General features: G+C 43.2%; 1 protein-coding gene across 1 annotated transcript; it reads left to right on the plus strand.

Annotated features, from left to right (window-relative positions):
- Nucleotides 1-713: 713 nt before the first annotated feature.
- Nucleotides 714-5,592, plus strand: LOC123399287. Its single transcript, XM_045093704.1, has 3 exons — nt 714-1,000; nt 1,349-4,500; nt 4,601-5,592. The coding sequence occupies exons 1-3, from the start codon at nt 989-991 to the stop codon at nt 4,602-4,604; spliced, it is 3,168 nt and encodes a 1,055-aa protein (XP_044949639.1). The 5' UTR covers nt 714-988; the 3' UTR covers nt 4,605-5,592.
- Nucleotides 5,593-13,963: the final 8,371 nt, after the last annotated feature.

Here is a 13,963-nt window from a genome sequence, read left to right on the forward strand (position 1 = left end):
TGTCTCAAAACTCAAATCACCCATTTTATAGCAGTAAGATAAAGATACCTCCCAAGATCTGACACTTCTGCGGGAACTTCTCTTATTCTACTAGAGTTTCTTTACCTCCCAGATATAATCTGTCACATGCTCCTCTTTAAATAAAGGAGAAGAAAGCTGCTCCACCCTTTAATGCTGGACCATGACATTTCTCTCTCTTTCACGCATTGAAATTCACAATGTTAATTTCTTATCTCTTTTTCTGATGCTATATACTCCCTCCATTCACAAATATAAGATGTTCCAACTTTTTTGTGAACCGGATGTATATAAATACATTTTAGTGTGTTTGTTCACTCATTTCAGTCCATATGTCCATTTTGAAATATCCAAAATATCTTATATTTGTGAAAGGAGGGAGTACTATTTATAAAACCTAATGAAATTGACATTATAAAGCTACTTTGCATCGCAATTAATCTAAATATTTAAGACGTCATCAGTCAAAATTTTAAGGCCTCACTGCATCCTTTTTCAAAATGATAACTCATGCTTTACGACCATAAGAAGCCTGTGTTAATTTTTCTCAAGAACCAATGCGTCTTTGGAAAAGGCAAAGCAGGGGTGGATTTCTTTTGCCTTTGGGTAGGGAAAAGGGAAAGGAAAGAGCAGTTGAAGCAGAGCAAGGACCAATGCAGGCGTCGTACATGGGGAAGAGACACGAAAGGAATCGTATATGCTTTACAGAATGGAAAGGGTACACTGGTACCTTGGCTAACTCTTAGGAGGCAAACCATTCCATCCGTCCCAACTTTTACTCCATCTGTAGCACGTAGGAATGCCTCAAATATTTCAATTCTAGTTCTGCTATCATCTGTCAACTTTGCCCCCCACCCCCTGAGAGATGTAGCGGAGGTTTATATGTAGGCGGTGGCAGGAAAATCCTCAACTGATGGGTTAGATTTATGCTGTTGCTGTTCTTGCTTGGTCTTATACAGTTGAAATCATCATGGACGTGGAGGTATTGCTCTTTCACATTCCACATTAACGATGGAGTTATTTGGTTCCTTGGTTTCGTTGTAGCCAATTTGTTTTCTATTTTCCCACCTTAGCCAGTTCTGCTGACACTTAATTTGACGTCTTTCCAATCAGCATCACTCCATCATGCATGATGCACTTGCATCTCACTTACACTGTTTATCAATGGTCTCCCAACTAGTGTATACATATAGATATAGATATCCATGCTATGTATTGGTTGATTTATGCACTCGATCAGAGTATGCATGCATATTTCTGACAAGACAAATTAGACAATAAATTAGTTGAAGCTAATAAGATGATCTCACTTTTTTCCCCTCCATTTCAGGAGATCTTTGGGTGGGATATTGATGGAGCCAAAGAGCAGATACTTGAATATGTTACGGGACGGCCAGAGAAAAAAGTTATATATTTTCATGGATGGGATGGATTTGGGGCGTCCCCGGTCCTTAGATCCATAGCACAAGTACTATCATCATTGAAAGTGGATGCTCCTCGTGAACTACGCTTTGACAGAATAATTTATGTTGACTGCTCGAGATGGAAAAGTAGAAGGGAAATGCAGAGAGTAATTGCGGAGGAGCTAAAACTTGACAGAGCAACAATGGACATGTTCATTAAGCAGGATGAGGAGGATGACTTCAGTGGACTGGATCAAGACTCTAGGGATGTGATACCAAGTATTGCAACAGAGATTGATCGCACTCTGCGGGATTGCAGATTTATGATGATTTTTCTTAATGGAAGTGAGGATGAGGTTGATGTCACTAGATTTGGCATTCCTCAGATGACGGAATTTCGCAACAACAGAATGATATGGACATTCAAGAGAAGGTTGTTGACGATTCACAGGCGCCCTTCTGGGATAAAAGAAAAGCTAAGAAACACCCAACTTTTCCTAGATGCTGCATTGGTGCATGGAGAGTATCGGATCACAGAGTCGGAATTTTGTGAACTGGTGCATGGAGAGGCTGCTACAACAATTGCTCGCTACCCATATATGCTGGATATTGACTTGACAATGGTCGCAGATTGTTGTCTCTTAGAGTTATCTTTGCATTACAGTTTCCACAGCACCACTAGATTTGGTTGGGCTGCTAATTCTTCCAACTACTGGTTATGCAATGGGATCATACAAGGGGATAGAGCTATGGAGATCAGCAATGCATTGCATGAAGAGATAAAATGGGAGTGCGATGCTTCTTTGCTTCATCGTGTGCTTGGAGGGTTGAAGCCTCTTTTTCTGGTGACGACTAATACAAATCCTCCTACTGTTTCAACAAGGTGTCTAGCTAAAGGTCGTTGGATTTCAATCACCTCCCAGGAACAAGAAGTATGTGCTATGAAAAATATACCTGCAACGGCATCATTGTTTTTCTTGGCATTCAGAAGAACAGATCACCTACCATCATCTGAAAGATCAGATCATACACCAGCATTTGAAGGACAAGATGGGCCAACCGCACTGCTGCCATCTGGCTTGTTTGAGCATTCCAGGAACCTTGCTGTGCTTGTTCTCTCTTATTGTGCCTTTTGTTTCACATCACCACCTTTCCTCACATGCCAGGGCCTAAGGTTCCTTGGTTTGGACCAGTGTAAGCACAAGGCAAGGGAAGGAGAGGGACATACAGATACAGAGTGGACATTCTTGCTTAGCATATGTGTGCTTGAGGTACGCTACACAGAATGGGATGAGATGCTATCTGAAGAAAAGATGGATCTCATGACTAACCTCAGAGAGCTAAATATAGAGGGAGTTAGGTGCTGGAAGTACATCAATCAATTACAGAAAAGACTAGCTCACCTTCATAGGCTAAGGATCACCAAACCTGTGATTCATCACCCGGAGGAAACAGACATCGTCGTTGGCTCAATTATGGACAAACTAGAAATACTCGACTTGTCTGGTGATACTGAGATGAAAGTTGTACCGATCAGCCTATCAAACGCGAGCAGGCTTCAGGTGCTTGTTCTTGATGGCTGCAGTGGACTTGAGTGTGTTGTTGCACCTGATACGCTTCCACCATCTCTCCTGTCCTTCAGCTTCGATGGCTACGGAGCAACATCCCATTGGACACCAGCTGTTAATCTGCTACCTCCAAAAAAACAAGATGCCAAGGCCTCCAAGATCTCCCTAGAGGGCTGCACAAGTTTGGAGAAATTGTTTCTGCGTGGGCTGCCAAATCTTGTGGAGCTGGACCTATCAGGAACCGCAATCAAGATTCTAGACTTCACAACCATGGTAGTGCAAGTCCAATGCCTGAGAAGACTGTTTCTGCTGGGCTGTGAGCACCTCCTTGCAATAAGATGGGATCAGAAGAGTCGTTCTGGGATACAACCACAACTGGAGTTGTTATGCATTGACACACGATCTGGGACTGGATATTCTCGGCCATCCATGGACCATATCACTCAGTCCTTTAGGTTGAAGGTGCATGCCATCCTTTCAGACGCAAGGCTTGCTCGATCTCTGTGGCCAGCAATACAACATTACAGAAGCAAGGGCAGCCTTCCGGACGTCTATTTTAATATCCATATCACCTCTTTGCCTGTGTTGCATAGTGAGGATATTCCACCTGAAACAACCCACAGGATTATTGCAAGGCAGTATGGCGATGTCCGCGCCATGGTCGGTGATGCCGCAATGCAGGCTTTCCCGGAGGCTCCGACAACAGAATTGGGTCGCCACGTCGAGTTCTCCCAAGAGAGCTACGGGCTGGAGACTGAGCTGCTTGGATATGTGCCAGCCCGCTTCAATTTAGCTCTTCTCATAAGAAGATGTGCCGATTCCATGTATCTGCACGACATCTCGACCAGTGCCAGTATGCCCATCAATGAATGGAACTACCTCAGGCATTGTCGGGTGGAGAGGTGCGCCAAGCTGGACGCCGTCTTCCCAGGCACATACGGCTTCGATGCTCTGGAGACTGTTTGGGCATCGGATCTCCTGATGGCCCGCTGCATCTGGCGCAAAGGCGGTTCCTACTACCAGTACAGCTCCTTCCGGGGCCTGCGGCACGTGCACCTGCGCTCCTGCCCCAGGCTCCGGTTTGTGCTTCCGGTGTGGGTCTCCTCCTTCCCCAGCTTGGAGACACTCCACATCACCCAATGCCGTGACCTCAGGCACGTCTTCATGCTGGACGAAGAGCACCCTGAGGCACGCGTCGTTTTCCCGAAGCTGACCGCCATCCACCTGCACGACCTCCCGATGCTGCGCGACATATGCGAGGCGCAGATGATGATGCTGGCGCCCGCGCTGCACACCGTCAAGGTCAGGGGATGCTGGGGCCTGCGCCGGTTGCCGGCCATGGAGGGCCGTGGCCTGCACATGATGAAGAAGCCGGATGTCGAGATCGAGAAGGATGTGTGGGACGCGCTGGAGTGGGACGGGGTGGAGGCCGGACACCACCCCTCCCTCTTCGAGGATCCACTCCACTCGCGCTACTACAAGGCCACATTGCCCAGGGTCTCGGTCCTTAGGTACTCTCTAAGCAACTGCAAGAATTTTATCCATCTCTGTTCATCCTGCCGCGGCCTAGTACTTACTTATTACTCTTTGTTTCTGTGACACACTGCCCAGGTGAACTCCGGATTTCGTCGCCTCTTCAGCTGTGGATGCAGCTATCTCATCGATGGATCGTTGGATCGATGGATTTCGTTGCACGTTTATTCTGCTCGCGTGCTTGTTTTGTTGGCTATCCCATCCGATGGGTCGTTCCATCGGTTCCAGCTGGTTTGATATATGTATGGTGTGATGAGCTCATCGTGTGTGTGTGTGAGGGCGTCTCTGGTCTCCAATAAGCACCCTGCTTTGGGTGATCACAGACCGGCCGGATGTGTCTGAGTTGTGGTCGTGAATTGCGGGGTGATTGATGTTCCGCTGTCCTTAATCTGAATGCAGTTGCTTAATTGGCTGTGCATCCACAGCCCAGCTGCTATGGAGCATCTGTGGAATCTGAGAAGCGGCTGAGCTGGTTCTGAGCCTGCTTGCGATTGGGTAAGAGCATCTACAACTACAGTGTCCTCATTCGACCCCTATATGTCTGCGGACAGCGTCTCAATCTGATCATCCCTTATTTGTTGGCGTCGGTCCATAGCCGCCCTCTCATATGGAAACCTTGCATCTCCCTCTCATATGGAAACCTTGCATACATAGCCTTTTTTTAGAAGACCTTCGTATTCTGTCTAAATATAGGATGGATATGGTGGTGTTTGGGCGCGTCCGCCATGTTAGGGCCTATTCATCATAAGCCCCGACATGCCTATTCATCATAAATTGCATCAAATTCTCTGAACCTATCGGATCCATTTCCTCTCTTCTCTTTTCTTCCTCCATGTTGGACATCTTGCAGCTCCATCGTTATTCTTGCTCCGCGGTCCTCTCTCCTGTGCTCGTCGCCGCGGACATCGTCCCTAGTCTCGATGCCACCGTGGTACATCCAGCAACTCTCGGGCTGCCCCTTGTGTTATGTGTGTTCGATACATTGTTCGGTCTATGATTTATTTGTAAGGAAAATGATGAATTGTGATGCCCGTCGGACGAGGAGTATGGACCGACGGAGCTTGATAAAATGATTATAGATGAGTTCTTAGATTTGTTCGGACGAAGAAGTGAACATGATCATGTTCATGAGCATGCATGAGAAAATAGACCTGCGGATGAAGCATATTCCCAATTTGAAGGGTTCAATGAAAAGGGGAAGATTGATCAATCGGGATAGGGTCTTCATTTTTTGCAGATTCATCAGAATCTTTGAGATTATTATCAAGTGCACGTGCAACTACTCAATGTTCTTGTGAAGCATATATGGCCCCACAATGAAAATTAAAAAGCTAATGTTTGAGTAGTACATTTAAAATAAAATTCTATGTAAGAACTATGTATTTTCGTTATTAATATTTGTTATTTACTTGCGATATTGGCATGTATGATGGACGTGCATGTATTTGAGAGACCGGATTTGAGGTATGTGGCAGCCGAGATATAAGGAGCTGTTCGATTGTGTCCACGGGCGTATAGAAAATATCATGCAACATAGGGCTTGTTTGGGACTGCTCTGCTCCAGAAAATTCGGCTCCGCTCTAGAAAACGTAAGCCAAATGGGATAACTTCACGATATGCCGCTCCGCAAAAAAACTAGAATCTGGGATATAACTTTTTCTTTTATGTGAAGCTCTCTAGGAGTTTTACTCCATAAAATTATAGGAGCTGAAGTTGGAAGGAAATTACCCATCATTGCCATCAATAAGTGGATACCCTTCGTTTCTCCACCCTCATTCAATTAAATAGATCCTCTCCATCAAACTTTTCATTCGTGAAGCTGGAGCTAGATGAAAGTAAACATTCCATTTAAAAGAGTTGCAACTTCTATATGAAACTGCTTCAAAGTGAATTTGGTGAAGCATAACTGATTTTGATGGAGCGGAGCATTCCCAAACAAACCCATAGATCAAATGATGTACTCCCTATCTGAATAAATATAATATCATTGAGATCACTGTATGCTGATCTAAACGATCTTATAGAGGGAGTAGTTGATAGTTTATACATGACACAACAGACTACTTTGTTCATTCCAAAATATAAGGGGACATGGCAAACTACTTTGTTCATTTCCAAATATAAGGCCATCTTCAATTGGGATCCCTAAATTTGACACTTTATCCATCTACTGACATGTTCGGACGCAACCATGGATAGTGATATGGGAGCTGACCATCCATTCATGTCAGCATATATTCCAAAGTGAATTTTGGCAAATCGGAAGGTTTTCATGCAAACAGGTGATTTTTATTTAAATTGGACCGAATTCATTCAAAAAGTCAATTTGGCTCCCGGGAACAAATGCTCCTGGGGCCAAAAGAAAATTTGAAATGAAAAAAAATCAAGACAAAATTTATTTGTGTACCTAGTCACATCCAAATGCTACCTGCAAATTTTGAGGCAAAAAGGTTAAATATTTTGGCTTGTGCAAAAAACAAAAACAAATTGAACACCAAAAGTTACCCCAAAATGTCACCCCAAATTTGTTTAGGATCACATCGGCTTCTCACAGATCTTTCATGCCAAAATCTTTTGATAGAAAAGACTTGACCTCATTGATCGCAACAATGTTTGTACCAAATATCAATATGTCATCCACATACAAACATAATATGACACTATTGTCCCCACCATGGCGATAGTAAACACACCTATCAGCCTCGTTAATGATGAATCCCGCAGAAGTCAGAGTTCTTTCAAACTTCTCATGACATTGCTTAGGTGCTTGTTTGAGACCATATGAATATTTTAACAACTTGCACACCTTTCTCTCTTCATCTTTTACCACAAACTGTAAGTGCATCTAGTGCCCCTTAGTGATTTTGGTGGTTTGAAGACTTATAGGTTAAGTATCTAATGTGTTTGTGAGTATACACAGGATCTATAAGTCATTGAGGAGTTTGAGATATTTGAAAAATATCAACCCCTAAAAATATATGTCTTCAGTTGAAGAAATTGGTCTGAAGCTGAAGAAATGAATCGCGAGGAATCTGCAATGAAGTTGATATTCCTCATGAAGATGCTGATATTGAGAAGTCCGGTGTGTCCTGAAGAAAATCACTCTGAAGAATTTGAAGCATGAAGACTTACACTTTCTGTTTTATTTTCTTCGCATTTGAGTAATAGGAACACCGTACTGTTAAAGGGGGTCGAAGTTACACCATGGAATGAATTTCCTCATGATGCTCAACCCAAGCCTAAATCCTACCAAAAGCCTCAAGTGAGGAATACGAGTGACATGAGGACTCTCACAGTTGAGGGTCCCGACCGTTTCGATAGCCACGCCAAGTCATTGGTCTTATACATTCCAACGGTCATATTATTTAAGGGCATAAGTGTCAAATCATGTCGGGATGCTCCCAGGCTATAAATAGCCACCCCCCACAACCACTAGCTGGTTGCCTGCTCCGTTAGAAACTGACACTTGTCATAAGAGCAACCCAATTCCTCAGAGCCTTCGAGAGTAATTCATCAGTGAGGAAATACACCATACACCGAAACCACAAACCAAACCTAGTGATTGAGCATCACTGAAGAAGTTGTTCCTGTGTGGGACTGAAGCCTTTTACCTTTGAGGACTGTGCATCCTCCAGGCGGTTAGGCGTCATGGTCTAGAGCTTTCGAGCAGTCAATTGTGGATCGCCGGGTGACCAAGTTTGTGAGGGTTTGGAAGTCTGCCCTGAAGACTTACCACGAGTGTTGGGCGAGGACTGTGTGTCCTTAGCTCAAGGAGAATACGGTAGGGACTGTGTGTCCCGGGACTGTGTGTCCTTTGGTTTCAACACCAAGCCGCTCCAAACCAGATGTACGACTGTCACAGCAGTTGGAACTGGGTCATCAACGATTGTCTTCACTGAGAAACGGGTTCTAATTCCTCAGCTCCTTACTTTCCTCGTATTATGTGTTGATGACTTTCACTGCAACTGTTTGAAGAATTTGCTGAAGACTTTCTCTGAATTTCCTCAACCCCAAATTCTTCACGTCAGTTAATCCACATCTGTATTCTGCGTGCCTGCTCACTGTGCAATCTGTTTTCACATTCTTCACTCTGAAAAACTGCTGTTGTGAAACTTTGCACTTCTGATCCTTTACTGTTTCCGCTGTAAGTTAGTCATCAGTGAGGAATTTCCTCAAAAGGAATTTCCTTAGTGATGAAATTCTAAAAATCTCCTATTCACCCCCCTCTAGTCGATATAACGCACTTTCAATTGGTATCAGAGCAAGGTACTCCCTTGTTCTGTGTGATTTTGGTTTAACCACGTGGAGTTTTAGTTATGTCGACTGCAGGCATGTTTAAGGTGACTGCAACATGTCCTACCTACGAAGGAAAGAACTTTCCCTTCTAGAAGAACAAAATGCAAATGCATCTACAAGCTATTGATAATGATCTCTGGTATATTGTGGAACATGGCGTCCCCATCATCTCTGCCAGTGTCACTGCGGCTGATGTGAAGAAATTCAAGCAACTCGATTCTCAAGCGAAGAACATCATCTGTGGCCATCTGAGCCCTGGCCAGTTTGGAAGAGTAAGTGCTTTGGGCTCTGCAACACTGATCTGGGAGAGACTGTGCAAGGTAAATGAAGGAGTATCAACCCAGCGTGACTCTCGTGTTGATATTCTTCGCAATCTCTTCAATTGCTTCAAGAAACATGACAATGAAAGCTGCCAAGACACCTTTGATCGCCTCACTAACATATCAAATGAACTGCAAGCACTGGAAGCTCGAGACATCACTGATCACGAAGTTGTGAAGAAACTGCTGAGATCTTTGGATTCTTCATTTGATACTTTAGTTCTGATGATTCAAGAAAGACCAGATTACAAGATGCTTGATCCAGCTGATATACTAGAAAGGCTAAATACTCATGAATTCCAGCTAGAAGAAAAGAGAGATCTATATGGACCAAGCTATTCCAGACCACGTGCACTGAAGGCTAGAGCAATTTCCTCATCTGAAGACTAAGACACAGATGACAGCATTTGTGACCCTGAAGAATTTGGACAGGAGCTTGCAATGCTCGTGAGGAAATTCCAGAGATTTACACGACGTGGCCAGTTCGGTAAATCTTCAAGAAGAGACATGAGGAAATCAGAATCTTCATCTGAGGACTACAAGAAATGAACCTGTCACAAGTGCAAGAAATCAGGTCATTACATTGCTGATTGTCCCCGTTGGGGCAAGGAATCAAAGAAGAAGAAATACAAGGATGATAGTTCTGATGACTCGAAGAAGAAGAAGAAATCTTGAAAATCCTCATCTTCAAAGCCCTCATCGCACAAGAAGACTAGTTTCAGAAAGGCTCGGGCACTTATTGGCAAGGAAATGGACTCCGAGGCAGAATCAGAGGAATGTGAAGAATAAGAGGGTTCTGATGAAGACTCAGAATCTGGACAGACTAGTCTTGCACTGGCAACCACTTTCGTCAGCAAGTCAATCTTCAACCTTGAAGAAAATGATAGCACCATCCGCACTGATGACTATGCTGATGACTTCGCTCCAACCTTTTGCTTCATGGCAAAAGGTTCAAAGGTACCAAATAATGCCTCCTCATCTGATTCAAGTGTCTGTGAACCTGATAATTATAAGAAACCCAGTTACAGTAAACTTGCTATCATTGCCACTAAACAACAAACTTCCCTGGAAAAGCTTCAGAAACTTCTAGATAAAAGTGATGATTTGTTGAATGATGAAATGAACCTTACCCAAATCCTCACTGAAGATGTGAAAAGTCTTCAGTCTAGATTTGATAATCTTCAGGATCGTTATGATACACTCCTCACTGATCATGAGAAGCTTTCCTATGAATTTCTTCAAAGGAAGCTTGATCTTGAGAAGCTGAGGATGTCTCATGATGATCTTCGTATGGAAAATGATTCATTACTAGCTCAACAGATCAGCGCTGGTCAAGTTGAATTCATTCCTCCATGTCTTAAATGCATTGAACACGAAACTGCTAATTCCTCACCAGAATCATCAAATGCTACTATTACTACAAATTCTTGAACTGCACCTGTTGTGTCTATTTCCTCACTTGAGGAAAACACAAATGTTACTGATGAAAATGCAGGGTTGAAGGAATTGTACGTGACAGACATATACAAAAGCCTCAAAGGACATCAAACCCTTTGTGATGTGCTCAAAAAGTAGATCTTGAACAGGAACCCGAGGAAAGAAGGAATTGCCTTTGAGAGGAAATTAAATGCTGATGGATCTTATTGGAAACCTGAGCAGTATCCCAAAACCTCTTGGGTTGCTGCTACTGGGCCTCCTTTTGATCCATCTAATCTAACTGGTTTTTCATGTGAATTATCCTATTCCTCGGATGAGTCATTTGACTCCAACTATAAACTTTTCAAAAATCAATCTGGTGAAGTATTTGCTCGATATGTTGGAACTAATTGCAGGAATGGCCCTCCCTTGAGGAAAATCTGGGTTCCCAAAAGTTGTCTCGAAAATCTTCAGGTGAATGTCCTTATGACACCACCACTTAAGAATCAGAACCCCAGATCAAATTCCTCAGGAGGACCGAAGTCTTCAAGAGGATCAAAATCCTCAACTGGTCAAAACTATGCTCGTACCCGTGCTAATGCGTCTAACATGCAGGGAAACTACAAGGAATATGAATATGAGCGTTACTCCTCAAATCATTATGTTCATAAATCCTCAAACCAGTTCTCTGCATATTCATATGAGTACTTTAATCCCCCTACTGTTAAGAGAAGTGCATTGGCTTCAATGCCACCTTTCTCATATGGTGCTCGCAGGATGATGAATGCTTTGCCACCCCTTCAGATGTGGGTGGTGAGGAAATCGTACTAATCACTTCTGTAGGTCAGGTCTCCAGATGAAAATCATCATCTGAAGAATTTGCTGGAGACCTGAGGAAATGCTTGATAGGACGCAAGCTAATGATTGATGAAATAGAAATATTTCACACGTCCTTACATTTCTGTTATGATGAAATTACTGATCTGATGAAATTAGTATCATATTCTTCAAATCTGAAGCATATGAGATGGTAAGCTGTACTAATTCATCTGCAGGATGACAAACCCAAGAATACTGAGTGGGTTCTTGATAGTGGTTGCACACATCACATGACTGGTGATAAAAGCTTACTGATGAATATGCCACTAACTCCATCACCTCTGAAGCAAATCACATATGCTGACAAAGGTAAAAGCAAGGTATTGGGACTTGGCAAAGTGGCTATTTCCAAGGATAGGCATATGGACAAAGTGATGCTTGTTGAATCCCTTGGTTTTAACCTCATGTCAGTCTCGATGCTTTGTGATCTTGATATGATTGTTATCTTTGGTAGATATAGATGTGTAGTCATTATGGAATCTGACAGATCCAAAGTCTTCGAAGGTGTAAGAAGAGGGGATTTGTACATTGTTGATTTCTCTACAGGTCCTCAACCAGCCACTTGCTTACTAGCAAAAACCTCAGAAGGATGGTTGTGGCACCGAAGACTAGGTCATGCAGGCATGAGGAATTTGCACACGCTCACAAAGAAGAAGCATGTCATCGACATCGAATCAGTCAAATTCCTCAAGGATCATCTCTGCGGTGCTTGTGAATCTGGGAAAATGACCAGATCCAAGCATCCCTCGAAGACTATCATGACCACTACACGTCCATTCGAATTGCTTCATATGGATCTATTTGGACCTACTCACTATGCCACACTAACCAATGCAACATCTTTATATGGCTTCGTCATAGTTGATGATTATTCCAGATATACTTGGGTGCATATCATAGTTTATAAAACTGAAGTGCAGGAAATCTTCAAACGATTTTCTTCAAGGACCTCGACGAACTTTGGCATCAAGATCAAACATATCAGGAGTGATAATGGAACCGAGTTCAAAAACACTGGTCTTGATGATTATCTTGATGAACTTGGTATTACTCATGAATTATCTGCTCCTTATACTCCTCAGCAGAATGGTGTCGTCGAAAGGAAGAACAGGAATCTAGTTGAAATGGCAAGAACTATGCTTGAAGAATATCAGACTCCTCGTCGCTTTTGGCCTGAAGCAATCAATACTGCATGCCATAACATCAACAGGGTATATCTTCACAAATTCCTCAAGAAAACCTCATATGAACTCCTCACTGACAAGAAACCCAATGTAAGTTATTTCAAAGTCTTCGGTGCAAAATGCTGGATTAGAGATCCTCACCATAGCTCAAAATTTGCACCTAAGGCACATGAAGGTTTTATGCTCGGTTATGGAAAGGACTCGCACACTTACAGAGTCTTCAACAACTATCACAACAAAGTTGTTGAGACTGTAGATGTGCGGTTCGATGAAACTAATGGCTCGCAAAGAGAGCAATTGCCTTCTGATCCAAATAAGCTGTCTCCTGAGGAAGCAATAAAGCTCAAGCCTACTGAAGACATTGTCCCAACTGAGGAAATTGATGAAGAAACGATCCCCATCACTGATGAAAATCAAGAAGATGCTCCTGAGGAAATTGCACCAGCACCACTTCCTCAGCCCAGACAAAATCCTCAACCAGCTCATCCGAGGATTGCAAATGAAGTAGAACTTGACAAAATCCTCAACGACATCAACGCGCCAGGTCCTCTCACTCGCTCAAAAGCTTCACACTTAGTTAACTTTTGTGGGCATTTCTCCTTTGTATCCATCACAGAACCCTCAAAAGTTGCTGAGGCTTTTCTGGAACCGGAGTGGATCCAAGCTATGCAAGACGAACTTCTTCAATTCAAGCTGAATGACGTATGGGAGCTCGTCAAACGACCAGATCCTCGCAAGCACAACATCATCGGCACCAAGTGGATTTTCCGAAACAAGCAAGATGAGGACGGTCAAGTGGTGAGGAACAAGGCACGACTTGTAGCCCAAGGCTACACCCAGGTTGAAGGAATAGATTTTGATGAAACTTTTGCACCTGTTGCTAGACTTGAAGCTATTCGAATACTACTTGCTTATGCTAATCATCATAACATCATCTTATATCAAATGGATATGAAAAGTGCATTCCTCAATGGTAAGCTTGAGGAACAAGTATATGTTGCTCAGCCCCCAGGTTTTGAGGATCCAAAGAATCCAGACAAAGTCTTCAGACTCAAAAAGGCTCTTTATGGTCTCAAGGAAGCCCCTCGGGCATGGTATGATACATTGAAGGAATTCCTCATGAAGAAAGGCTTCAAACCTGGTTCACTCGATCCAACTCTTTTCACTAAATCCTATGATAATGAGCTATTTGTGTGTCAAATATATGCCGATGATATCATATTTGGCTGTACCGACAAACGACACAGTGATGAATTTGCTTACATGATGAGTGAAGAATATCAGATGTGCATGATGGGGGAGCTGAAATTCTTCTTAGGTCTTCATATTCGTCAACAAAGCAATGG

This window comes from Hordeum vulgare, chromosome 5H, assembly GCF_904849725.1.
Source record: "Hordeum vulgare subsp. vulgare chromosome 5H, MorexV3_pseudomolecules_assembly, whole genome shotgun sequence".
Taxonomy (NCBI): Eukaryota; Viridiplantae; Streptophyta; class Magnoliopsida; order Poales; family Poaceae; genus Hordeum; species Hordeum vulgare.